The sequence below is a fragment of the Aptenodytes patagonicus genome, chromosome 8 (assembly GCF_965638725.1).
Source record: "Aptenodytes patagonicus chromosome 8, bAptPat1.pri.cur, whole genome shotgun sequence".
NCBI lineage: Eukaryota > Metazoa > Chordata > Aves > Sphenisciformes > Spheniscidae > Aptenodytes > Aptenodytes patagonicus.
Window position 1 is genome coordinate 19148872 of NC_134956.1, and position 27937 is coordinate 19176808.

The following is a 27937-nucleotide window of genomic DNA, read 5'->3' on the forward strand; positions in this document are numbered from 1 at the left end:
AGATTAGATGCTGAAAGGACAACCTTCGTTCCAGCTCCTTAGTGCTTCCTTCGGCTGCCTAACGCCAACGACGAACCAGGTATACGCGCTTCTAAACCTCAGCGCCTCAACTCGCTGCTTGAAGTCCCACCGCTTACGTGGGGCCTTTTAACGCTTCCAAACGTGCAGTTGTTAAAAATTATCTGGTTAAAAATTACAGTAAAATGCCCCCGCCCCTTTACCACTGAGTTCAAGTGCAAGGCTGGAAGGTGTAAAGCTTAAACACAGTTGACACGCGTCCAGTAGATCAGAGAACTCGCGTTGAGGTATCCGGCACCACTTAGTCAGAGACCTTTCAGTAAAGCAGCCAAATGATGCCCTAGATCTTTTAATTGAGGTTATAAAAGCTCTTGAATGTCCATTGATAAGCCACAAACTAAGGTGTCTTTTATGATTTTTTTATTAATAAATACCTTAACAGCACCAATGATATTTGATCATAATCCTGCAATACTGTGCACAGTGGCTGCTTGGGGACTGCGAGTAGACATGTCCCTATTTTCATGTACAGTTGATCATTTTCTCCTTTCGTGTTTGCTGTAAACAAAGTACTTATTCTTCCATACTTAACACCTTTCATAAAATTGATCAAATCGACACCAAGTAAGAAGAAAATGCTCATTTTAATCCACTGCCCTCTTTTGGTTTTAAGGTGACTCGGCAAGTGTACAGGAGTGCTACAACTTAAAACCAGATCACTGTGGTTCCTTTTAAAGGGTCTTCACGTGCACACACGTGTTGAAAACAAGACTTTTGGCCACCTTAAAATTTCCATGTGGCTGAAAGTATATTAGCATCAACATTTTGACAACAAAAACTGGAAAAAAGTGTGTTCCTATACATCAGAGTTCTGTACATTAATAAGCATTTATACAAATATAATCCACCAAATATTGGCTTCTACATACAATTCTGAAATATGGTGATTCATTTGCATTACCTAACCTTCAACAATGCTAGCACTAACATGAATATTTCAGGTTGCTTTAACACCCACAAAGTACATTTGTTTTACAAGGTGGGTACGGATTTCTGTCGCTGTATATGCAGTTTACTTATAAATAAATTAAGTGGTGAAGTGAAGCTTGAACAGCATAGTCTGTGGTGTAGTAACATCAGCAACTGCAAGTTCCTGGCCATCCACAAGCCCCAATTCTGAAACAGAAAGAAAAGTTTAAGTCCAGCAAACCCATATGGTTTCTTTTTTTTATTTAAGGAAAAAAAAAAAGAAAAGTTTTGAATGCCATTTCCACAAACCATAAATACAATGAAATAAAGCCGCAAACAGCTCACTAGCTAAACTAATATTCATCTAACACAACCAGGAAACTAACAGACCTTGTCAAGAAATATATAATACACTACTAAAGTATGTTTAATCTACATCATTTATTGCTTTGTTGCTATGTTTTTCTTCACCAGATGACATCTGCCCACACTTCACATTTAAGCAATTCAAAGCTCATCCCTGAGCAACCTGAGAAAGGTCTATTGCACGTAAAAGGATAATGAAGCACATTCTACTGCATAGTGCAATATAAAGGTAAACATGCCATACAGAGGGATAAAACTGATTGGCTCTCTGTTTAGAGCAGTATCTTGAAAATCTACACGTGACAACGGCATGATACCTTTTAGTGTCTTGGAAAGATTTGGCCTTGTTCGTTCTTCAATTGAAGCTACTGTCTGCAAAAAGGAGGAAAAAAAAAAAGCCAAAATATTTCCTTTCAAATTTAGGCAAGTAAATTTAAATAAATCAGGATTATTAAAGACAATTACATATGTTCAGATTACCTGTAAATAAAGTGTTTTATTTCCCCCATACATAGTTGCTGTGATTGCAGGAGATTTCATTTGCCTATATATAAAACATTTAAAAAAAAAACCAACAGGTAAAAATATATTCAGAAAGGACATTTGTGAAACACTAAATTACCAAAAATTATCAAATAAGTCAGAATAGCTGCACACTTACAATGAAGCATTATTTGTCAAGTAATCCAAGATCTCCTGCAATTTAGCTGATGGGGAAATCTCTATGTTTTGGGGAAGTTGGCTGCAGGCTGGACAGTTCTCCTACAACAAAGTAGCACAAGAATGTACATTATGTTAAATATGGTTTTAAAAATGCTGCTAATAAGGTCTCAAAACTATTTGCGTGTTTGTTTTGTGGTTTGGTTTTTTTTTAAGTTTTAGCTCTAGAAATATTAATACTGCTGCAAATATTAATGACAAAACCCAATTCCTCATGAAGTCTGTCACTGTTCAACTGGCTCCCAACAGCAGCTAGGTATTTACAAACTGCAATTTCATCTGACATAAAATTTAATACTACAAACTTTCAAATCAATTGTTGTCACAACCTCTTTTTGAGAAGATTTGCTTATGAGTCTTCTTAAGATTGTGTATCTTATTTTGCAAACCACGTTTCCCGTATTACAGAGGAAATCTTCAGGATTCACTTTCAAAAAAGTCAAGTACTGTTCTCCTCTGCAGGTAGCGTAGCAGAAACAGTTGAGATACCAATGTTGCACCAGCAGACACCACAGAAATAGCTGTCTGAAGAACCTCCCTATACCAGAAGCTACTTTTCCAAATATTAAGAAACTTTGGCTAAACAGGCAACAATTAAATGTGCCATTACATATACTATGCAATGGTTTTTGGTAAACTGATGGGTGGAACAAAAGGTTTCATTACCAGCACATCAAATAAAACATCCATTGATCTGGAGGTAAACAGTCCTGCTACTCTACATGGACAGACTGCCACTGTCATCACTATTAGACCCCAAAACCACAGAAGTTTAAAAAAAAAAAAATTCCTACATGCTAAAAACAATACTCTGGAGAAGTAGCAGACCAGTAACATTGTAATTTCTGCTTTTAAAACTTCAGAAATATTATTATTCAGTGCTAGGGGCCAAGAGATTCAATTCTGGGTTTCAGAAATACACACAAACTGCGTAAGTTCAATAAAAATCAAGGAAACAACCCTGCAAGCCTTTAATGACACTAACCTTTCTTTCCGCTTCAAATGTGTATGTGTACAATCCATCCGCATCATTAAACACCAAGTAGTTGTTAAGAGGAACGTATGCACTATAATGACAAATATGTTAGTGTTAATACATGTCATTATGTTATGACAAATCATGTATGTTATTAATAAAAGAAATGAAGTACCTTGTGGCTATTTTAAAAACTTCTGCGGCGCAAACAGCTGGAATGAGAAAAAACCAATTTCTTCACTTTCTAGCTCTATCTCAGAACATGCAGACATTAGTGCGCAGAGTTGTACCAAAGTAGTGGTGACAAAAAAAATCAAGTATAACAATTTGTAAAGAGAAAAATAAACATCTGAAGGCAGCGGGTAGTTCTATATATTAACACCATCAATTCAGCACTAATCTGAGGCTATGTTAAGCTTATATACCGTGTTTTCCAATTTTTTTTCCCAGTCTCAAATGCTTTTGCCCAGTCCCACAGGCATACATGAGCTTAAAATTTATACAGTCACATGCAGTTTCTCTATGGAAAACAGAAATAAGACTGTAAGAATAAATCAGACCCATTTAAAAGTTACTATTATCCTCCCCGAGTTCTCGATTCCAAACTTTGCCTTACAAAACTCTGAAGTCTATAAAGCAGAAGTGAAATGAGTTCTTTTAGCATACCTGCAATTACTGCATTTGTAGAAGCTACTGCTGGAATAATTCGTTTAACCACCCCTGTAAAAACAAAACGTACAGCTTTGTCTTTTCCAAGAAACTAAACTGGAGAAATGCATAAAGGAAAGATACTTGGTTTTGGTATTCGTTCTGCAAGAACAGGCTTGCCAAACTGTATTGGCATCTTCGTCCAGCTCTTCTTACCGAGCCCATCCAGTCAAACAGCATAGTACATACACCGATATAAAGCAAGATTTCCTATGCATAGAAGTTTGTACATCGGGAACTAGGAGGTTCACTCTTTTTTCAGGCCTGCCAAAAAGACAGCAAATTCCTAAGCAGTCTGAAGCTCCTCTGGCTTCTCATTATTGACTTGTATCCCCTCATACCTGAGAAAACATGCATAAAAATTTTATCTTTGCCTTCTTTCTGCTATGTGCTTTATAATGAATCCATCTTCAGACGCTGAAAACTGTGCAGCCATTTGCATGTACATAATTTTATTTCATAACTGGAGTTCACATTTGCCTGTACCAAAAAAATACTACTAGAGAAGCCAGTATAAACTGCGGCAAAGAAAAAGACTATCTGCAATACACTAGGTGGAATCTGAGGAAGATACGCAAGGAATCAGTTCGCCCTTTTTTGATAGAAAGGCACACAGTGAGGTTCCAGTGTGGCATTTCAAGCCCAGCATTCAAATGCATTCTCAGTACTGCAAGTCAACAAATAGATAGAAGTTACCACAAATTCTGGAGATTCTGCACAAGATTCTCCACTTCTTTTCTATTTGGTTAGCATTTAAAATGCTGATTAAATGAGTAGCAGCACTCTGCACTTGCATGTAAACGGAGGCATACACAGCAGTAAAGAACAGATGCTATAGTCTTAACCTGCCTAAACTGGCATAAAGTGTTGCTGTTGCTAGAAAGAGGCAATCGCATTCTTTTCTTCCTACTCTTTGACCCAGCAAAAGTGGTCACAGTGTAATGTAAACCGTGGAGTGGCTCCAGGTTAAAAATAAAATGGCAAAAAGAATGTTCAGTTTTGTCCCAGATAAGTTCCTCTGATTCATCATGAATGCCTAACCATCTGATTCATCATAAAAATATTTCTGCTGGCACAGGAAACACGCTGCTTGTTTCTGTTTTAAGATGTTAAGGGAGAAAAGAACTATTTCTTTCTCAGCAAAGCTGCCAGCTTAGTCATAACAAATACAAAGAATGCCAATCCAGCCTAACTGCAAACGCCACACACTTAGTGAAATGCCGTACCCTTACCTTGGGTGAGTCTGTATGTAACACCTTTAATATTAAATTGTGATGCTCTTTCTAAAGACTTCTGGTAAATCCACTGTATGTGTTCAGGATCATCTCCATCCAATGCAACACCTTCTACAGCAAAGTTAAGAATTTACAGGTAAGTTACAGTTACAAGAGTTCTTCAGAAATACAGTGTTCTTTTTGTCTAAAAAAGAAATCCCTTTGTTTTAATTTGGGTTAAAACAAATACCCCATTAAGCTATTAAAACTTGACACTTCAAATAAAATATCATTTCTACAAACATTGTAAGTTCTAACACATTCTATATACAGACTATCTTAACTTCACAGATTTATGAGAGAGAGAAACACATGAACAAATAGGGAACTGGAGAGCGAGTCCGAGAAGGGAAAATCCATCACCAGCTCAGAGGAGGCTTAGATTCAACACAACAATGAGCCACATACGGTTAAAAGGTAGGATTGTTTTATTAAAAGTAGCTGTGTATACCTAACTCAAAACAAGTTAGTTAAAAGGAGAAATGTCAGTTTAGCACCAGTGCAATACACTAATTACCTCCAAAAGGTTGCTCCTTTGGCCACTGCAGTATCCTGACATACTCAATACAATGCTCTGGTAGCCTGGGCATAGATGCAATAGTACACATGGGAAAATTGACCTGGTGTAGGCAGGGGAAGAAAACCAGAAGCAAGCATGTAATACGTTATGTATAGTACTAGGAAAAGAAACAGGCAAATCAGAGGAATATAAAAAAAGGAAATATCACTGGTTGCAATTACCTGTGGTGGATAAAGCTCAAGCGTGCATTCAACACATGCTGTCATACCAGGAATAATCACACGAACATTTCCTTTAAAACCTTCTGTCCCTCCATCTATTAAAGGTATGATGGAACTTGGATCCAGTACACCATCTTCATAATGTAAAAATGACATCTAACGAATAAAGGTGGGGGGGTTTGTTGGTTTTTGTTTGTGGGTTGTTTTTTTTTAAACAAGTTGCAGGAAGAAAAAAAAAATCCTAAAAATTTTATTCTTAATGGTACACCACAAGATTGAATACTTACTATACAATTTATTTTAAGGGTACATAGTGTACAAAACTCTACTTATTTGTCAGTGCGCAGGACTTCATCTACCACCTTCACCCTCCACCTCCTCCTCCCCTTACCCCCCTGATAAATGCTATTATTTCCTTATAGTATACTGGAACAAATGGTTGGTTGGTTTGAAGGATTTGGGGGTTTGATTCTTGGTTTGTTGTTTTGTCTGTTTGTTTTTTTAAAATACTGGTAAATACTCAAGATCCGTTATTTTAGAAACAAATACACAGTGATAAAACTATATAGTTCAACGACCAGCTTTCTACTACTTTGTAGCAGTGGGGCTCCAAAAGATGACATTTACAAGTTGCAGCAGGTAAGTACTGTTTGGCTAATGAAAAAAAACATTCCCAATGGGAGCATCCAGAGAGGCTGTGGAACTTCCCTTCTTACGATTTTCAAAAGCTGACTGCACAAGGCCACAAACAATGTAACCTGACTTTGAAATGACCCCTGCAGGGCACTGCACAAATGTTGGCTAACGCTCCTCAAGAAAAAGGCAGGTAAGAGAGCATGCATTTTACCCTGTTCACAAAAAGAAAGAAGAAAAGAAAGCAGAAATAGCTACAGAAAACTATGAGTTTCAACAGCCCTCATTTCATTTTAATGACACATTCTACACAAATCTGTTCGATTTTAGTTATCTATACTCAAGCAATAACCAGGCTTTAAAAAGATTGAAGACTTTACCAGCATGCCATTTATCCATCTTCTTGCAATTATAGAGTCCAGCCCACAAACAATAATATGAAACTCTAGGGGGAAAAAAATGTTATTTAAAGTCTATACTAATGCATACTTCTTAAGACAAACAAAGTATTCTGTTCATAATAGTCCAGAGGAACTGACTGTAGTTTATCTCCCCTAGATTACCTATATGACAGATGCATTTAAGTTTTGTCCAGTTGTTACTTCTACTTCCAGTATACTGTAGAAGACTAAAATAATTAGCAATCTAACTACCAGGAAAAGCAGCGAGCAGCAACAACCACAACATTCCCCTAAATCACCGGTGGGTGTTTGGCAGGCAAACAAATACCACTTACGTCGATAGAAGCTTTCATCCATGTCTTGAATCTTTTTAAAATATCTGAATGTAAGCCCAGTAAAGGAATATATTTATAAAGTAGTTAAGTTTACTGTTTTCTATTTGCTAACCTAAAGCCAAAACATTATCTAATTTATTCCTATAATTTTATATGACACTTTTCTAAAGAACTGAGTGAGTGAGTGATTCAAAATTCCCACAGCTGAAGCTGTAGCATCTGACAAAACAAGTAAGGAACACAATGTAACAGTCACACACAGGAGAAAGGTCAGCAGGCAAACTATTTAGGAAGCTCAAAACAAGCGCTCTCACAAAATCCTGTATCAGTAAGTGCAGCTCTATGTTTATAAACTAACGTCTCCTACCAGCACGTACTCAAAATGCTCTGGTGAATAAACCCGCAATTCTAGTATCTCAGGGAAAAGTAGAATATTGCACTTGAATAAAAAGACTCAGTGGAAACATACAAAATAGCTTCTTAAAGCTTAGCCTTCTTTCCCCATGCGTATTTCCTGTATGCTAATGCCACTGAGAAACAATTCTCAACCACCAGCTGAATGAATCTGTTCTTTATTGTATGAAAAAGAGAGGATGGCAGCAAAATACTTTAGATAGTCTTACCACCTACAGAGTTTTCTAGGTCTTTTGAAGCCTTCGGGGCTACTACTTCTCTATGAAAGGATACGCTACGACAGCACAGTTGGGAACACGGCTGTTCAGGAATTCTGCTGCAACTTCTGCTTTTGGTCGCCCAACATCCTTTGGTCTGGGGAAAAAAACAAGCAATTTCAGATGCATTATTTGAGATTCAATCTTTCCAGGCTCTGTGCATCGCAATACTAAATTAAGTGACTAATTGTTCCTGTGGGACAATTTATTGATATGGATAATATTAAGGCATCCCTGTAAAGCATCAGATATGAGAGCCCCAGAGTTATCTAAATATGTCCATGTAACTACAGTTATCAGCGCCAAAAAAAAATCCAACAATTTTTCACTTTGCTTGGAAGAAAAGGGTACCAGAAAAATTGATATCTCAATCTGTGTACATTATTCTTTGGTGTCACCTTTTCCATTAGTCATTAGCTGTATTTGAGTAGTAAGGAATATATGTTAATTTTCTTCACGCTCAAACTATGACACCACAGATCTCAAAACCAGAAGGAATCACATGGAACATTTAGTTGATTATGAGTACTATTGTGATATGAAAGTTCAGTAACCTTTAATGACATCTTTTTCAACCAAAATAATGATCGTATTCACATACTTTGTTTAGGTACATTTAAAAAAACGAAAGTCAAACCGTGAAAATACCACTTACCGAAACAGAAACTGTCGGTTAAGATTAGAAACATCTATAGTATCCATGTCAATAACATGGATCTGTCTAAAGCCAGACAGTGCCTGTGAAAAGAGATAGTCAACTTCATTTAATAGGAAATTAAATGCTTACAGTGCTCCAGAATTCATTCCGCATGCCAAAAAAAGCAACCTTTGGAGGAACAAACATATTTGCTCTTCATTCTCTGTGCAGACAGGTATACGGTCGTTCTTTCTTAAAAGAACGCTCTTTGTTGGGTTGCTAACACTGATAGACAGATGGAATTAGTAACATTTCAGTGGTCAAAGACAATGTTCTACTGAACGCAATAGTGCTTTAGCCTACCTAATCATAACACAGGGAAGTCAACGGTAGGCTGATCTATAAGGGGAATTTGCAGTATTCCCTCACAACTGGAGTAAATCAAAAGCAGTCATTGGGGAAAAAAACGCAGAATTTGAAGAAATACCATAAGCACTTCATTGCTTGGCAGGAATAGAAAAACAAAGTTTAATTCCTCTAAAATTCTAAGTTTTTGAACATTCACCGTTTTCACAGTTGGCATAAATAAGTCTGGTATGTCCACCCTCAAATCACAGTTCAAAATAAGCCAGCATTCCTCACTGCATTCCGTGCTGGAACAGAACGCAAACACAAAAAGTCACCTCGCTATCTAAGAACACGCCGAACCTCCGACAGAAGTTCTGCCTGCTCTGTTTGCACGCAGCCCATCACTAGATTTGGCAACTAACTTTAAAGTAAAATTGTCTTAAAACTGTATCGCGGGTCTGATCTGATAAAGTAATAACATCTGTCATGCACAAAGAAACAATGTGAATTGTGGTTAAAGAGACATAAATGCTGTAAAACACTGGTTTCAGAGAAAGGAAATGTGTTGTGACGTCCTGAAGTGACCCCGAAAAGATTTGAGTCCCGTCCCCTACCGTTCTTCCTTTAAGACTCAATCTTGTTATATATGAAAACTTCCAAACTTTTCATTTTACATTTTCTGAATAAACAGAGCCATCCCATGCGTAGTAAGTATTTAAAATGCTGTATCGGGAAACTGATTAAACAAACAAACTGAAGTTTTTCAGAATAGAAATTAATTTCTGTAAGAAAAGCATCAAGAATTTCTGTATGTCATATTGGATACCCCTGGTGCTGAACAATAATTTTTTTCATTGATAAATGTTCAGCTTTTGTTCAATATTATCAAAGCAGACTGCGAGAGCCTGCTAAAGAGAAGAGCGAGCCTGGGACATCACGACTATACAGATTGGAGTCTTTATCGAATTTATATTCATTGTCCCAAAGACATGAATACATGTGGACAAAATCTAGATTTACTTATGAGCTTATCTTTCTGAAAATGATAAAAATAAATCATGGTAACTTAAAACCTTTTTGAAGAGATGGGAACTGAGCGCATACAGCAGACTTATGAAGTTCCTTATCCCATACAAATCCTCCCTCTCAACGAGCTATCAGCATATTGAATTTGTTGATATTGATGATTTATGTCCCAATAAATCCATAAAACAGTAGCTCTGGGCAGAAGTTAAATTCCCAAAGAAAGAAAACTGCCTTGAAATTGTCATAGTCTGTTCAAGTAAAACTCTGCTTAAGCATTGCAGTAACAAACCAGCAACCAGAACAAGAGTATACACAAGTGCTGGAACTGTAAAACCCCTAAGTTAGTGGATCTGGAATGCCTGGCTTTAAATGAGGCTACTGATGCATCAAGCATCTCAAGCTTGGAGGTAATCTGTGGAAATACTGAAATAGCAGTACATAAATATTATAGCAAAGTACACTAATGCACAAGCGTTGGTATAAATTAAGGAAAAAAGTTATTTCATGGTAAGTTACTATATCAATCTGCACATTTTCCATGGAATGTGTAAGGACAGAAATTCTTATTATCAAATAGAGGCATAGAAAAGTACAGTATTAGTCTAAACTACCAAACTCAAACAGGATAATAACAGTGATATGCTATGATAAATATGAGCATCTGTGAGGATAAAAAAACCACATTACTAGGATCATTAAATTCATCCACATTTATTGAGTAAATGTCTGAGCACATGATCCCGTGACTGCGTTTTAAATACTTAAAAATTGCTTTTCAGAACATGCAGTGAGAGAATCCATTATAAACTAACACCGTATCACGAAAACAACAGAATACCTTCTGGTAATCTCTACACCAGGGAGTCCAGTCATATTGTTTCCCTGTTCTTGTATCAGTACCTATTCCTCCTTAGCCACTTCCATACAGGATAGCACATGCTGGTCTGACTCAACAAAGCTGCCATTACATAGGCTGAATTCAGCAATACAGCTGCAACTCTGAGGGAGTGTTCAGGCTCTGCAGACAACCTCCAATTTACTGATCCTGAGGAACTGGAAAACCTGAGAGGCACTACTCGGGAAGGCCAAACGGATTCCACGGACATGAAGGTCACCATAGACACAGTGAGCCTAAGCCTGGCTCTACTAATTTCACTATGACAGAACATAAATAATTCCAGCAATTCTAACCTCACTTTGAATTAATCCAAAGATGTACAATAAACTGGAATTAAACTCAGCTTTGTTTATACTAAACTTTGTACTAGCTACTTATGGCAGTCTGAAGTACCGCTTTTCATCTAAAAAGATAGATTTCAGCCATTGTGTTCCAAACAACACTTCCTTGTATCATTATGAGCATGATTTGTTCTTAGTTTACTTTGTTTCCCTAGATCTGGTAATTAGGGAAAATCACCAACATTAGACCATATCTAAGGCTGCAGGTGAATTTTTGCCTACATTTCATAAACAGCACCACGTTGTCCCTCATGACAAGCTTTGAGATAGCTAAATAAATAACATGCAACATATTAGACTACCTCCTTTCAAGCTTATTAACAAAGCACATTCTTCAAGTTTATTGTCTGTATCGTCACGTATTTTACATATTTTGATTAGAACTTAGAAATTTAGTAGCTATATACAATCAAAAATGCCAAATTAGCAAAGCAGAAAAGATAATTTCCTCAAGGAAAAAAAAGATTCTAAGAAGCAAAGGGTGAAAACTGAGTAATTACCAGGTTTTTCAGGAGTTCGCATCCTAATCCTCCTGCTCCAATAACTAGTACTTTACATGTGTTTAACAAAAACTCAAGAGCCTGCGGAAAATATGAAACAAAAAATTAATACACTAAATAGGAAAAAGTATAATTTGTCCTTCGCTTCATAATCCTCAAAAACATGTTACCATAAATTTTCAGTGCCTAATAAGTTTCACATAAAACAACTTAGATCAATAAAACAGTTTGTGCTTGCAGGAGTAATTACATACCGGACTTTAATCGGTTGTTGAGTTCATGCAGTTCCTATATCCCAAATTGCTTTTCTGCAAGACCTTTGTTGATACCAATATTCCCTTTATATTAATTTTGACCATGAAAAAAGCAAGGTCCACCTTTATTATTATTTGGTTTAAGGAGATAATGTTTTCTTCCTCCAAAAATTTTACTGATACATAACACAAAATAAATCTAAACAAACAGAAAACATTGCTGGCCAAAAAGAATTGAAATTTTTAACTATATAACTGCTTTCTGTGAACTGTTCTACTAGACCCCAGCCTCAAACTAGTAAATAATGGAACAGTACATTAAAAAAGTAACAGTAAAATACATTCAACTGTAAGCTCTGAAACAAAATGTACCAAAAAAGGAAAACAGAAGAAATAATTAAGAGTCTAAATTTTGCTTTTCCCTACTAAACATCTTTCCCAATTCTCTAAGTACTCATATTAACTTTAATTCCTTCTGTTAAGTACAAGAAATTCCTTACTGTATCTAATCACTTAAACATGGAGAGACAAATGCTGCTATTTTTCATGTGGAACTCAAAGACAGAGCGTAAGTCATATGTTGTTATACAATTATACATACGATGACAGCAAGCTTGTAGTTGACAGTGTACAGTTTAGAAATACAAGCTTACAGAAAGAACACAGTATGTTCTTCTGGCAACATAATGTTCAATTGATTAAAATATAAGCTTTTCATGCAGTTTTAGTATTCATACACTGCTGGTGGTCAATTAATGAAACTGTTTACATTAGTTTGCAACACACGCTACATATTTTTTATTTAAAGTAAGTGTTTCTCACTTGAGTGCCTGGCTCGAAATCAGGATGTGTGAATGGTCCAGATCGCTCGAGGAACTTCTTTACATGGTTCCAGCGACCTTCCCAGTCTCCAGTGTCCCCACACCCACCATCAACAGCCATTCTGCACAGAACACAGTAAATTCAGCTGCAAAATCATAGAGAAAAAGCCACGCCTCTAAAATGTATTTTTTTCTTTATACATCTTAAAAATACCTAAATTATTGACCATTCATACAAATGCATTTGCATATTCTTTATGCATGTAAATTATGTGCATGAACATTTGCATGAGTGGGTTGTATTTGTGGAACTAGAAAGCAATAATACAAATACGCATAGAGGGGAAAAAACCCAGGCATTTCAATAAATCCCACTGATTTAGCTGTTGCTAGTAAAAGCTGACCTGAAGTGAAAAAAGGGTCTAGTCTTTTTGCTTTTATTTTCCTCATATACAGAGGACACAGAAAAAGAGGTTGTCCCGTTAGATTTTGAATGGGTTTTTTATCAGTCAAGTCTTGTATCCTTTTTTGACAGACTTTTAAGTTCATAAATCATATTTAGAATTATCAGTATGTAACTGCAATCGTGAGGCACTGAGTAAATAACCGTAACATATGCCAACACTGTTTCCTCTGAATCTTCATAGTATTTATTTAAACAAGTGTTAAAAAAAACCATGAATCTTGAATGCTCTTCACCCTCAATTAGTACTATGTAATTTAGAACACCCCCATTTTTCAGTCATCTCCTGAGCCTGTCAGCGGTAGCAATCTGACTCAAACAAAGGAATGTTTGCAGTTATCCTCCTTTAAATTTGAGACAGAATTTTACATCAAATACTCCAGTACCCTTTTTTCCCCTTCTGCAGGTCACTTTTAGTAGTACATAACTACAAATCTAAACTCTTAAGAGACTTACTGGCATGGTTCAAAACCAGCTCACTAAAGTAATTTTCTAGGATAAGATCATTGCCTACACAGAACAAGCCCTTCCTTAACACAGTGCACTTCCCTTTTTAAATAGGAGCTCCACTCGATATATAGGAACGATTATGTTCTACATTAATACAAAACTAAGCTTCTAATAAAAAGAGCTTTGCCAATCCTGAGTATGAAAGGTTGCGTCATCATTGAAGAGTGTTATTTGCTTCCTCCTATGAAGTAATATGAAGAACGCTTGTATCAATAACTGTTGTTGGGTAACATTTAGAATTTATTACTACTTCCTGGTGACTCATCTTAAAATAAAAGGAAAATGTAGTGAAAACATCTAGACGGCGAATGCCTTTATCCTCACAGAATTCAGAAGATGGACAACACAGTACGTCCATAGTAATTTTAACTTACAGGCAATAATTTTGCAAAAGATTTTCAATAACAGGGAAAAACTTCACTAAAGTGCAGGAATAAATACATCATAATTTGCCTATATTTTGACTGCAGATGAACTCATTCCTGGTTAACTGTTGACTTTAGGTAAGTTAACTTACTATATTAGCAGTTAAACAAGATCTAAAAAAAATTATTTTAATTCATAAGGGACTTCTGATCTCTGACTTGCACTTTTGTACCTCCCCCAGCTTTCACAATAACGTGAAAATACATATATTTCACATAATGTGAAACAGCGTGAATAAATACAATACGCCCACCGCTGAACCCTGGGCTCATCTGTTGTATACCAGTTTTCAGGATGTGCATTAAGCACTGATTTAAGCAAATAAAATGGGTCAATATACATCACAACAACTGCTTCTATGGGTTATATTATAATTTTTAACTTTTCTGGAAACAAGTGCAGAAGCTATGCTTGGTGCCATTAAGAACAACTTTTTTTCATCCTTTTATATAGTCCATATAAACAGCCATTAAGAGGCAGTACTCCTTTTCTGTTTAGATGTGTATTTTCCTTTATAAGTGATAAAATGGTAAGATCTAGTTTCACTTTTGGATTATAATACAGTTTGGTTTTTACAGGGTTGGACATTGTGGAGATCTGAAAAACATCAATAACTCAACCTGAGATTTTATGTTTAACTTCAGAGAGTTTTTTTAAGTGTTTATTTTTGTGTTGTTACAGCATTACCAGGTATCTGTATTATTAGAGTTTAACAAAAGCCTTATTTGTTTCATCGAATTACTCTAATTTTAAATCTTGTTTAAAATATCAGAGCACCACAGTCCTTATGTTGCTTTAGGCCCAGACTTTTCCCTACCACCTTCACACCTCCAGAGCTCCATGCTTTTGAGAGACTCGGCATGCACCCCCCCAGTCCAACATGCCCAGGGATTTTCGTGACCCTCACCCCGACACACACATGCACTGCCTGCGAGTCCACCGCTCAGGCAGGCAGGTCTGCTCTGTGATCTTTGGGAAGAGGGCCACAAGCAGATGGAAGGGAATAATTAGGGGATGGAAGCAGATGAGGTTAAAGATTTCTGAGCATTAGTTTTCAAGGCCGTTAAGACAGATGCATAGAATTTAGGGGTTTAATAAGCAGAGGCAACTGTTCTGTAGCCTGAATTTTTAATTTTCAGCCAAAATTTAGCCACCTGCTTCTAGCCTAGAGGCCCTCCCCAGGTCCCTGACCGGCAATGCAGCTTTTTCCACTCCTGGCACAAAGCTCTCCAGCACACCAGCCTTTACTCATGCCAAGCTCCGAGCCCGCAACTCCCATCCCCGCTCCGGGTGAGCCCCTTGGTCCTCTCCCCAGGAGATTCCTCTTCCCCAGTCCTTGCTGTTCAAGCGCCCCTTCGCGCTCCCCCTCCTCACACTGACCCACCTAACGCTTTTCCTCCGGCTCCCTCCTCCCGCCCCGGCCCTGGACTGCGCCGTCCCCACCCCGCTCCGCCCGCCGGGCCCCGGGCCGCTCACGCCCGGTCGCCCCTACCAGCGCCTCTCCAGCGGGCCCCGCAGCCCTGAGCTAACCCGCAGCCTCCTCCCAGCCCACACCTCTCCTGCGGGGCTGCGGCTCGCCCTGACCTACCAGCCACCCCTCAGCAAGCGCTGCCTGCCCCTGCCCCTGCCCCGGGCCGGCAGCCCGCTCGCCCGCAGCCCCGCACTAACCCATCCGCCAGCAGCTCCTCTAGCCTCCTTCTTTTCTTCTCCCTAAAAGAGAGAGAATAAAAGAAGGGTCAGTATCGCGCTACAGAGACCGGGGAGAAGGGAGAGGGGACCCCGGGGCCCACCCGTCCCCGGGAAGCGGGGGAAGGGGCGGCCGAGCACACACATACAGGGCACTTACGGTTCCTCACCATCCGCCATATTTCCCTCTGCTTCCCACCATGCCCCACGGCGCCTCTATGGGCGGTGCTTTGCCAGAGCGCCGCCACGGTTGCAGGCCTATAGAGTTAAGGCGGGGGGGGGATAGAGCGCCCGCCAGGCGAGCCTCCCGGGGCGCTAATCTCCATGGCAACAAGGCGGGACACCCCCCCCCCCCCCCCCCCCCGCTCCCCCCGAGCCCTGAAGTGGAGACCGGGGAGCCGCCGCCCCCCCGGCGCCACCAGCCCTGCGCCGCAGCCGCCCCCCCGCCGGTGCCGCGCTGCCAAGGAGGGCCCGGGCTGGAGCGCCCTCGCGGAGTCCCAAGAGGAGTGCCGGGGCCTGGCGACGCGGGGCGGCCCCGGCCCGCGGAGGGGCCCTGCGCCGCCTCCCTGCCTCGCCCCGAAGCGCCTGGCCCCGGGCACCCGAGGGCTCTCCCTGCGCCCGCCTCCCTGATGCTTGCCGGGAGCCTCGGACGGCATCCTCAGGGACAGAGCGCGTCCCCGATCGCGGCGCTTTAAAGCCTGCGGGATGACTAAACGCGGAGGTGGGATTCGCCTCAGGCTGGTCGCTGCCCGCCGGCCGGGCGGCTCCTCCACCCGAGAAAGGGGCTTTGTCTTACCAGCACCCCCCGGGCCGAGGCCGGCCTGGCCGTGCCCGCCGGCTGTCCTGCCACCACACGTGCGTGAAACAGCTTCTACGTGCAGGAGCCGTCACTCTCCAAAACCAACCCAAGGAATGGCGTCTAAGCGCCAGGTGGGAAGCAGACGAGCAGGGCTTACGAGGGTTGCACTTCAGGCACCGGGCCCCTAGACTTTAGGGATCTACATCCTTCGCAGATAGAGCTGTGAGAACCAGCCGCCAGCCTCCGGTATTGCGATCACACTGGGCTTACTGCTGGCCTCCATTTTGAGTAGGGCTTTGTCGCCCGGCATGGTGGCACAGCAGGCCCGGGGCGCTGCGCGATACGCGCCCGGACAGCAGGCGCTCGAGCCGCAGGGGATGAAGCATGAAAGCACTGAGAGAGTAGGCCGCTCTCACAGGGACTGGGGATGAAGCATGAAAGCACTGAGAGAGTAGGCCGCTCTCACAGGGACTGCTCGGGTTCGAGCCGCCGTGGCTGCTGGCACCGGCCTTCTCCTCCGAAGCCGGAGGGTTTGGGGCGCAATCCCCCCACTAGCAGGCCCTCCCTGCGACGGCTCGACGTTCCCCCCCCCGGTGCCTCCTTGGCTGGGGCAGCCACTTCGTGGCCCCCTCCACGCTCGGACCCCGACTCCCTGTTTCACAGAGGATGCGAACTGGATTCGCCATGTGAACGTTAAACGTACGTCATCTTTTGCCGAAGAAACAATGACTATACCGCCATCGCTGGCAGCAGCAGCGCTACGCCCCTGTCGGCTGCCTTTCCGGGGCGTGTGAAGGGCAGCGCGGTGCCACACACGCCTGTCGCCTGCGCTGCCGCTCACTTCGCCCTTTGGGCAGCGTTTACTCGCCGCGTCGAGAAGCGGCCGGGGCCGGGTGGCGGCGGGGCCGGGTGGCGGCGGGGCCGGGGCCGGGGCCGCCGGCCGGGAGCCGCCCCGGGGCGGTGCCGCGGCGCTCTTAGGCCTGCGCGGCGGCGGCGGGGCGGTGGCAGCTATGGAGGTGCAGGTGGCGCCGCTGCGGGCCTGGGACGATTTCTTCCCCGGCTCGGATCGCTTCGCCCGGCCCGACTTCAAGGACATCTCGAAATGGAACAACCGGGTGGTCAGCAACCTGCTCTACTACCAGACCAACTACCTGATGGTGGCGGCCGCCGTCGTCTCCATCGTGGGGTCAGTGCGCGGGCCTCGCTCTCCCTCCGGGGGGGGGGGGGGCGGCGGGCTCCGGGGGGCGGCGGGCCCGGGGGTGGCTCCGTGCCCCGGGCGGGCGGCGCTGCGCCTCGGCCCGGTGCCGCGGGAAAGGGCCCGGCCCGGCCCTGGGTGCTGCGCTGCCGGGGGTGCAGGGAAGCTGACTTTCCCTTCCTCTGCCTCTCCTTAAACCTCTGATTTACCTGGTGTCGCTGATAATAATACTTAAAAAATTAAGGCCTGATTACAGCCTCCCTTGTGGAGGGGGGGCTTGTTAGGTTAGGAGCGTTGGGTAGGGTTTAGGATTTATTTATTTATTGGTGGGGGTCTAACAGATCTGAGGACTTCCCCTCATCTTCCTCTTCCATGGATTGTGCATCAAGCCCTCTTGCCCAAGGGAGGGGGCTCCAGGCACCCAGCTTGTCGCGGGGCACTGTGTGCCTGGCAGAAAGCAGCCATGGGTTTGTGTGCTGGATGTTGCTGCTCTGAAAAACTGAGCTGCCTCCTGCGCAGTGATCTGCGCTTCCTCACTAAATCTGTCCAGTGTGACTGCTCAAGCTGGGATAAGCTTCACTTTGAATTAAAAAAAAAAGGTGAATTCTGCTCTCTGTTACAGTTCTAAGCTTATGTCCAGGGGACGGTGCAAGCCTTTCTTATTTCTGAGCTAGCTCATACTGAAAAACCTTTAACATAAAATAAATAAGGTACCCATCCATTTCATTTTGGTGGGCAGGATTGAGACCTCCGAGGCAGGACCTTCTGCTGGTATGATGTTCTGTCAGGCCTGCCTTTCCTGAAGAGAATTGGGAAATAACCTTATAATCCTCTTTTGAATCAAAGCCTATGTGATTCTTCTTCAAGTATTGCTCTAGGGTCTTTGGTCAGAAAGCTCTTAAGCAAGATATGCAGCAGAGGCTGATGATTAAGCTTTTGATGTAGAAACTGGAATACTCCGCTCTTCACAACAATGCGCAAATGCGAATGCTTAAATTGGAGAATTGCCCAGCCTCTCAGCCAGAGTGGTTTTGGCTGAAGTGTATCTTGTGTGTTGCAGAGGCTTAAAATTCTTCCCCTAAATCCATTTTTTTTGTTAAGCAGTCTGCATCTTGTTAGGGCTTCTGAAGCTGTTGACCCAGCATCTAAGTTGGTGAAGATTCTCTGGGTTGCAGGGAGTTTTGGCCTGCGCTCTGTGAAAGGAGGAGCTGAGAACCCTGCTTTTTCTTCTTGATGTGTATGATGGTTAAAGGTTTAGTATATTGGCATAGGCTTTCTTCTTAATTTTGGTGGGGATATGTTGCAGTCAGATCAGTAGACTACTGGACTGGTAAAATTAGACTTCCATGGTCTTGCTGTTCTTATACCGCCTCGGTCTAAACTTCTGTGTTCATCTACCCTTGTTTAGCAGCGCGATGCTGTAGCCAGCTCTGAATGAGTAAGTAAATCACAGTGGCCCTGGAAAGCAGGGGGACAGCTCTTTCCCCAAGAATGTGGGGGTGGAATATAAACAGTTTTGATATCTCTGGTTGGAAAACTGGGATGGCAGCAGCTTTTACTCAGTCTCCTAAATTCCTTCCTCCTTTTGAACTCGGATCAAGTGTGGTACATCTCCCACTTATTTCCCACTATGTTGCTGGGGTGGGAGATGGAGGAGGAAGAGAGCTACAGGAGATAGAGAGAGAGATTAATATCAGAACTGCAATTCTAATATCTTAATATTGAGTGGTAACCCTCTGAATTGAAAACTTATGGATGAGGAAGGCCTGGAGTGGGATTTTTGATCTCGAATGGGGTTTTTTATTGCATGTCTTAAAGCCTTTGGTATATGACGAATCTGATTCTTCTAACACTGAAGTAAAAGAAGACGAGAAGAGAACCCTAAAGGAAGCAGGATAACACTTCAGTAGAGAAAAACTACCCATTTATTTTATTAGAAAGATTTTTCACTTGGCCAGACTGTGGCTTTGGGAGAAAGGTAAAGAAAGTTCTCCCGATAAATTCAAATTGATGACTAAGTTGTTGTCTTGCACTTCATCTGTAATGGGCAGGAATCCCCGAGTGATAAATGGTGACTCATGGCTTTTTAGGAACTCCAGGGCTGTATATAGGCCTAGGGGCAGGATTATTGAAACTGCTAATGAATGCAGTGGTCTTCCTGTGATCCAAACTAAACTTAGCCCATGACCAACTCTACCTGTTCTTAAACCATTTAATTATATAGACGGACTTGTAATGCAGAGGTGATATTTTCAGCTATCGTAATACTTCGTAGCTGTGGTGGTGCTGGGCTGACGTGGAAATTGTAGCCTAGAGCTTTCTTGATACTGGAAGTACAGTGCTTATTGCCACGGCTTGAGTTTACTGCCTCTCATACAACAAAGTTGTCCTCTCCAGTCTTTTACCATCTCTCCGCAAGGTGCGGAATAACCTTCCTGTGAGTGTAGTGGAATTGTAATGGTCTCTGCTGCATCATTTTGCTGCCTTCCCCCCTCCATGTGCCTTCTCGGATAGCAGCTGTTACATGTAAATGATGTTCTGTGCTTTGCAACAATGTAAATTTTACTTTCAGCCTACAGGAAGAGGTAGAAAATAATAAATCAGTGAACAGGAAACTAAAACCACTTAATTAATGCCACTGTACTAATACAGGCTGGTAGTAGCAGCCTTGTCTCTTCCACCCTTCCTGCCCTGCAAATTCCTTTAAGAATGAAGCTGACTAGTATACTTTTTTCTTTTCCTTCCCCACCCCCCAAACTCTCTTGCAGTAGACTGCTGATAGAAACCAAGATCTTCACTAAATCAATTTGTGCCCTTTCTCCCAGTTGTATAGGAACTGGACTGCGTGTTCTTACCCTGAGCCAGGGCCCTGTCATTGTAAGTGCTATACAGATATTTATTAAAATTAGTGCCTCCCACAACAGCTTGCAGCTCTCCCTCAAACAATCAGTCTGGTTAATAAGTGGAATTTGTCTGTGCTTTCACCTACTCCAACAAGGCTTCTCTGTCTTGCAGTTCAAACTTAACTACTTAAATTGATGTAATTTCTTCTAGGCTTTTGTTGCCATGTACTTGCTAAAAATTAGTTTCTAATTCTGACAGTATTAAAAGATGTACTGGATTTCAGAGTGCTGCATCCAAGAGTCGTCTTTCTCTTCTGGTATAATGTGTTCTCTGCAGCCTGAGCTTTGATGTCTCTTTCCTTTGCCACTTCTTCCCTAAAACATCTAGTGTCCATCTGCACGACCCCTAGCAATCAACCAGTGTGTGTCTGTTTTCTTTTTTTTTCTCCCCCAGACCGCTACCTTAGCTGATGTGCTTATAACGATTCCCTTGCCAAAACGAAGACTCCAGAGCAGCAAAATGCTTAGTTTCTCTAATGCCTAATGAAAGATTAAGAATGAACGGGCAAAACGCATCGCTTTAAAACATACGTTTCATAATAATAGTAGTACATAATTTCATAAAAGTCTGGCAATTCTGCAGAAAGGAATCTGTCTCCTGTTCTCAAAGCAATGTAAGTGATCAACAGTAAGTAAAGAAGCATTGCTAAGTCTGTGGATGCTGAGGGCTATCGCCTGGGACAACATGCCATATATAGTTTTATGTGCTACTTCTAGTTACAGCTATATAACCTCATTGAAGCTGGAAGCATGGGGAGAGAGGAGGCAGAACTTTATAGATAAAGTTGTTTAAATTAATACAAATGAGAAAGGAAGCATTTAAGTGCTCTAACCTGCCCACCACTTGGAACACGATGGAGCAAAAGGTCTTCTAAAAGGGTATTTTCATGCATATTTGATATAATGGCCTGAGTTGCTCAAAGTAAAAAGATGTTGTTCTCAATGACTGGAAGTCTCCTACTCAGTGCCTTTGTTCAGACTTGCCTGGTCACGTGCGAAAGAAACAGATGTGACAGCAACTGCTGAATAATCACCCTGAGACAGTCATCTAAAATGGAAATGATTTAAGGATGGAGCTAGCTTGCTTTTGCTTTTTATGTGGCCTGTCCTATTTCTGGGGTCATGCTGCTGGAGCCTTCTTGTCTTGCACAAAGGATGCCTCTTGTCTAGCTCTTTTTTCCCTATGCTATAGGTGTATATTCTCCAAGTAACTGCTCACCTCTCCTGCTATAAGGCTGTGCACGAGCGTGCAGATATGACATAACCTGTCAAGAAGAGGTGACGTGGTAAGTCACTGAAAGCAGAGCTCTGGGCTTTCTTGCACCTATATGGGAAATCCAACCTGTCTTGTGATGCATGTAGGGCAGAGTCTAGAAATATGAATCCAGTAAAAAAAAAAAAAAAAAAAAACAAAAAACCTCACCTTAATCTGTTTTTGCTGGCCAGAAGTAGTTGCTTCGCTACCAGTACTTCTTCCCACACAACTACACCCCCCTGCTGCTGCATCTCTGCTGTCTTCTGATACTACTTCCACAAATACAAAGTGTCCCACGGTGCTACTTGGCACAGGACAATCCCTGTGTCCCTGCAGCCTGAAGCCAGGCAGGATGTTTCTTTTGTGTTGTTTATTTTTCCCTTCTCTTTACTTTGTATCAAAGCAGATGCTGAAGGAAACCTGGTCTCTGAAGGGCAGTAGGAGCGTAATTGCAAGTTGCCCTGCAGCACTGCTGGAACTGAATCTAGGTGACAGCTTTTCCTTTCCAGTTTGTCCCAGCTGTACTGGAGGTCACAGCATCCTACCAGAGTTGTACCTTGTCCACCGCAGAGAGCAATTCAGAAGATCATCCAGCTAGGGTGCTCTGGGCTGTTATCACACCCAAATGTTATTTAGTCCTGCCATACTGACTCCTTTCAGGGTAGTGGGAGTTAGTGGTTTTCTTCTCCAACCTCAAAAGAGTTTTTCTTCCCCTAAGTCATCTGAGCAGTGTAAACTCAAATTATCACACCATTACCATGCTAACAGTTCCATGCATTACACTTTTAGGTATTTGAGAGGTCTCTTAAATCCCTGCTAAAGGGAATCATATTTAGAAAATATCTTGTAATATACTTAATGGCTGGTCACTTACCTTGTCTCTGCAGCTTTGAAAGACGTCCAGCCTTCTTGCCTGAGCATGAATTTGGTATATTATGTTCTGATCTGTATAGAAATAAGGCCAATATCAATGTTGGTGGCTCAATTATAAGATGACTTCTAGGGCTGTTATACAGCTGTCTTTTCCCCAGACACTGGCATTCTAAAATAATGTGTCCATGTTTTTTCCTTTTTGGTCTTTAGCTATTATGTTATCGAGAGCAGTGTGCCAACAGATCTGAGTGAAACTGGATAACGGAGGTCTGCCTTCCCAAAAAATGCCTTTGCTGGAGAAGAAGTTTCTATATATGAATTTCTAGAGGAATCTCAGATAGTGCTGTTAATTATGCTGTGGGCGAGTCAAGCAGTAAAGGGGAGCTTGGCATACGACACCCTATCCCGTACTGTAATCAAGAGTATTGAAGTCTGTGGACACATGGCTGATAATTTTAATATCAGTTTTTAGTGGCAACTGCTACACCCATCTGTTTTCATGTAGCTCTGAGTGACTTCATTTGATACTTATGTTCACTGTTTCCTTGTACATGTTGGAATGCAGCCCACTTCAGAAAACATGTAATTCAAATAACTTTCCCCAGGAAAGTGGGATCTTTTGAAGCATTTCTTTTTTTTTTTTTCCCCTTCACATCCCTTACAGCCAGTCAGTTATACAGAACCTGTGTAATACCAGAAAGAAGTGTAGAGCAGAGAAGTCTTTGGTCTCTTCCTTATAAATATGGAGGGATTGCTCTTCACCACCAGTTTCTGAGGTTGTAGTGAGAGTAGAGGGAAGGGTAGGGAAGATAAAGCTTTGAGAGTATTTACCAGACACATGAAAAATGTAGAGTGGAGCTCTGCCGAGCCCTTTGTTGCTTCCAGGATTATCTTGTCTGTAGATTTTTGGGAACAAAAAATTGGTTGCTGTGAGTTGTCTGAGTAAGTTTGGCCATTTCTGCTCCAAGCTAGCTGTGATGTGGAGGTGACTTCTACTTTAAGAATCTCGTATGTCCAGTAGTATGTATATAAGCCAGGCACTCATGTGGTCCAGTCATGAGTCACCCTCCTTCTCCTGCTGCAAAGGAGCACAGATGAAACTGATTTCTTTCCACAGCAATGCTGTTCACTTTTTCCAGCCTGGAAACTTAAGATTGACAATTTAGAGCTAAAAATAATCTGGTTTGCTACAGGGAGTGACTCAGATGCAACAAGCAAGTCTGCCCTATCACCACTTCCAAAAAGCCCTGTTGGCTTTTCAGCATGAGTAGCAGAAGCAGGTGGAGAAACTAGTCTGAATTTTAATCTCTTTCCATCCAGTCGTCCTGTCTCCTGTTGGCACAATTGACTTAAAGAATCAAGAGCCAGTCTCTGCTCTGAAATAATTCTTGGGGGTTCTTCCTTCTCTAGGAGAATGCTCTCTGGCACTGCAGGTAAAGTGTTGGCATACCAGTCCAGCAACAGATTTCTTCTGCCTGTGCCGGATATGCAGCACAGACCACAAACCATAGCATCCTCCTCAGCAGTGGGGTGGAGTGGTGAGTCATTGTGCCTGTTAGGTTTGGAACAGTAAGACTGACTGCAAAGTCTGCAAGAGGAAATCTTGACTACATCTGGCTTTATTGGGGCAGTGTTATGCTGCTGTCATAGTTGCAGCAGCTCAGAGCCCTCAGCTGCTGTGTAATTAGATCAGTGCACATACAAGCAAGAAAATCAGAATGCACATGGCATCACATAACTTATTAATATATGAGTGAAATATAAGAGAGCCTGGACTTTGTGCGAGTACAGAAACAAGCTAAGCAAAGTCATTGCTGGAAGCTTGATTCTAAACAATCTCTAAATACTTGGGGAAGTGGTTTGAGCAGGTGATGTTCTTGCCCTGGTCCAAAAAAGGGACTTGCTGTTTATAGTCCAAAGCTGATCCACTCGATGGCTTGATTTGCTTGGTAACTCCGATAACAATAATAGAACACAAACCTCAGCAGTGACCCTCTTGCCAGGCCTGTCTCTTCTTCCTGCAAGGCTTTTAGGCCATAGTCCAGTCAGTTCCTTCTGACTCTCAGGCTTGCTTGGGACTGGGCTTCCATCCGTTGTGCTCCTTCTGCAGGTTCATAAAATTATTTTGTTTGGGTGTAAACCTATAAGAAGGTTTATTCAGAAATAAGAAATAACAAAGTAAATTCCTTTACTCAATGTTCCCCTACCTTTCCCATTTTGCAAACCTAGACAAGATAATATGAAAAGCTAATGCATCTGAAGGCCTAGGCTGAGCCTGGTTTTGGTCATGTGTAGGGAAAAGATCAATCCCTTGGGCAACTGATTGTTGGTTCCATCTGCTCTCGGGATTTGCTAACTCGGGGTCTGATATCAAGTGAATGTGTTGATTGCACAGGTAGGAGGGGTCCTGGTGGTAAGTGCCTCTATCAATGAGGTGCTGCAGAAACTCTCATTATCCTGAGCTATGCTCAGGAAGAGAACATCAAGACAAAGATTATCTAAACTCACTGCTAAGGGTTGCTTGTTTGGTTGCACTTGTTGCTTTATTTAGCCTCTGTCTAAAAATCTGAGGTTGATAAAGGTCTTGACAGCAACAACTGACTTCTTGATGCCTTACCTCCCTAGTAACAAGTTACCAGTGAGCTAGATGTTTGCTGTATGGACACAAGTCATGAAGGCTCTGAAATAGGACACTTTCTTCTTTTTCTCCTCTTCTCTCCAGATTTCTGAGTCCCCTGAACATGCTTATTGGTGGTACTGTGGTGGTGCTGGTGTTCATGGGGTTTGTGTGGGTATCGCACAACAAGGATATACTCCGCAGACTGAAGAAGCAGTACCCAACCACATTTGTAGTGGTCATCATGCTGTCTAGCTACTTCTTGATCTCCTATCTGGGAGATGTCATGGTGTTCATGTTTGGGATCACGCTTCCTCTCCTCTGTAAGTATTTTGCCTCTTCTCTGGGGGCTAGGGGCATGTGACTTGAGCTTTCTCAAATAAGGCTGCAGAGTCTAAATTGTCTGTTGCCTTTACTGTCTCTATTTAAATGATCCCAAAACAAAACCGGGGGGAAGGGGACACACAAAACAGCACAAGCCATCTTTAATGTTATTATTAAACGGGTACCTGTGGTTACTTAAGCGGTCATTGAGACTTCATCTTCTTCCAGTGATGTCATGGCGTCGGAGCGTGTGTTAAGATGAATGCTGCAAGAACTATGCATTCCTTGGGCATTAACAATTAATAAGTGTGCTTCTGTCATGCAGTGATGTTTGTCCATGCTTCTCTGAGGCTCCGGAACATAAAGAACAAGCTGGAGAACAAGATGGAAGGAATAGGCTTGAAGAAGACCCCGATGGGCATCATACTGGATGCTCTAGAACAGCAAGAGGATAGTATCAACAAACTGGCTGACTACATATCTAAAGTGAAGGAGTAAGCGGCTGCAACCTGGTGTTTTTATCTGTTGCAGGAGTGTAGTTGCTATTTACTATTGTTCAAGCTTGCTTTCAGTTTGTGTACAAAACAGGAAATGCACGTGATACAGATTAATAGTTGCAGGATACAGGTATTCCAAGATCTTCAGGGCTACTCTAAGAACATGAGAGCAGCAACTTTTTTCTATCGTATAGCAAAATGTTTTGGTGTTTACACAAATACATACTAACTTAAACGTGTTTGCTTGTCTCTTCTTCTGGGGCGTAGAAGAGGAAGAGATGGAAACCTATGGAATGCAGTCTCTCAAACTGTCTTGTAGCAAATTTGTCTATTAAAAGTGACACCCCTTTCATCTCAGTTCTACAAGAGGGCAGTTTAGCCAGTTTATGCTGGGTAGCACCTTCAGGCTGGCAATGTTCAAGGTGAGCTGGAATGTGTCAAAAGTAGGTATCTCTTGCAGCCTCCAAATCCTTCACCTGGAGCGGTCTGTATTGAGACCACGTCACTAGCTTAACTGGCAAGCGGTAAAACAGTGCAATACTTGTAACGAATATGGGTTCCCATCCTCACCTCACATTCCTCCTTTAGCAGCCGGGGAACAGTCTAAATAGATCTAAGCATGAAGAATATATATGGCACTGTGCCTCTGTCAGTTCCAGTAAAATGCACCTTTGTTCTCTCCGAAATCTTGACCTATAGAAACCGCTCCTCTCTGCAGGAGAGCCAAACTTGCATACCAGCTAAACTATGGCCAACCACGGGAGGAAAAAAAGTTTTCAGAATTGTTCGATGAGCTAGGTTTCTACCCTACTGATGTTTCTAAATACTGCTACTTTACGACTTACCTTGTTCTGCTTTAGTCTGTATAGGCTGTTTTGTAGATGGAGGTGTATGTGTGTTCTCGAGCGTGGGTCATCTTTTTCTTTCTTCTTAACCAGAATGCAAAGTTATAAGTAAAACATGCATCTCACTGACTCTGTACTTCTGACACTCTTCAAAGGAATAAACTGGATTTCAGGTTTACAAGTAAAAGCAATAAATGTCAAGTTTTTGAAAACCCATTCCAAATTCACGAAGATATTTGCCTGTAACAACTCCTGAAAGTGGTGTGTGGGATTCTTTTATATATATTTTAACTTAACTGCCAGCTCTGATGGAATTATCTTATTAACAGGAGCTTACCAAAAATAGGGGGGGGAAAAGTTGTCCAGGTGACACTCCATTTCAAATATTCTTGCATTTCTCTTTTCTAATAAAGTAATTAATTTAACAAAAAAGTAAGTATCCTTAAAGTTGAAGCTTTTGTGTAACTTACCATGCTGTTTTCATAGTGGACTGCGTAGAAATCTGAACATGTCATTCCATTTAAGTGTTAAAGTGATCAGTATTTATTGAAAATGTCTGTATATTCCAGCTGAAGAGTCAATGGCCTGTTCCTCACTCGTAGCGCATGGTCTTTGTTTTTGAAAACTGTTTCCACACTTAAAGAACGTAGTAGCCTATGACTTCATCATTACTGTAGAATTTTAAAAACTGCACAGTTATGAAGAAAAATAAACTCTAATGGTGATTACTGAGTGCATTTATTTCAGGTTGGGAAAAGTGGCTGGGAATTTGAGCTTGTCTCTGTTTCGACAGTTGGTAGACCTCCCCAGAGTGGTAGTGGGAGATCTGCTGTCACCCTGCAGCTTGAGCTGCAAGCCCACGCTTGTGATGAGCTGCTGGCTTTGAATGCTCTGTATCTATCTGTAT

At 41.9% G+C, this 27937-nt stretch overlaps 2 protein-coding genes across 6 annotated transcripts; one reads left to right on the forward strand and one right to left on the reverse strand.

The window, feature by feature from the left end:
• Positions 1–421: 421 nt before the first annotated feature.
• UBA3 (ubiquitin like modifier activating enzyme 3) lies at positions 422–15963 on the reverse strand. Of its 5 annotated transcripts, none has more exons than XM_076346627.1 (18): positions 15883–15963; positions 15705–15746; positions 12639–12759; positions 11563–11643; positions 8468–8550; positions 7829–7909; positions 7142–7185; positions 6786–6850; positions 5773–5928; positions 5549–5651; positions 4990–5100; positions 3716–3769; positions 3225–3261; positions 3059–3140; positions 2015–2115; positions 1834–1897; positions 1671–1725; positions 422–1194 (listed from the first exon to the last, which is right to left on the reverse strand). In XM_076346627.1, the coding sequence occupies exons 1-18, from the start codon at positions 15900–15902 to the stop codon at positions 1106–1108; spliced, it is 1389 nt and encodes a 462-aa protein (XP_076202742.1). In that variant the 5' UTR covers positions 15903–15963; the 3' UTR covers positions 422–1105. The 5 variants fall into 5 exon arrangements, with proteins under 5 accessions (XP_076202742.1, XP_076202741.1, XP_076202745.1 ...); XM_076346626.1 differs by having other exon boundaries at positions 4990–5103; XM_076346630.1 differs by having other exon boundaries at positions 4990–5103; positions 15893–15939.
• A 1523-nt stretch (positions 15964–17486) lies between these two features.
• On the forward strand, positions 17487–27755 carry ARL6IP5 (ARF like GTPase 6 interacting protein 5). The gene is made up of 3 exons (XM_076346633.1): positions 17487–17707; positions 25470–25687; positions 26014–27755. The coding sequence occupies exons 1-3, from the start codon at positions 17532–17534 to the stop codon at positions 26184–26186; spliced, it is 567 nt and encodes a 188-aa protein (XP_076202748.1). The 5' UTR covers positions 17487–17531; the 3' UTR covers positions 26187–27755.
• Positions 27756–27937: the final 182 nt, after the last annotated feature.

What these genes read in the sequence shown, in the direction of transcription:
- UBA3 (XM_076346630.1), bottom strand. Translation starts at nt 15,924, where the DNA reads ATGGTGGGAAGCAGAGGGAAATATGGCGGATG. An exon ending in AACCGACAGTTTCTGTTTCG is followed by an intron (nt 7,910 to 8,467) that starts GTAAGTGGTATT and finishes TTTTTTCCCCAG; the next exon opens with ACCAAAGGATGTTGGGCGAC. An exon ending in AAAGGAGCAACCTTTTGGAG is followed by an intron (nt 5,104 to 5,548) that starts GTAATTAGTGTA and finishes ACTTTGCTGTAG; the next exon opens with AAGGTGTTGCATTGGATGGA.
- ARL6IP5 (XM_076346633.1), top strand. Translation starts at nt 17,532, where the DNA reads ATGGAGGTGCAGGTGGCGCCGCTGCGGGCCTGGGACGATTTCTTCCCC. An exon ending in GCCGTCGTCTCCATCGTGGG is followed by an intron (nt 17,708 to 25,469) that starts GTCAGTGCGCGG and finishes TCTTCTCTCCAG; the next exon opens with ATTTCTGAGTCCCCTGAACA. An exon ending in GATCACGCTTCCTCTCCTCT is followed by an intron (nt 25,688 to 26,013) that starts GTAAGTATTTTG and finishes TCTGTCATGCAG; the next exon opens with TGATGTTTGTCCATGCTTCT.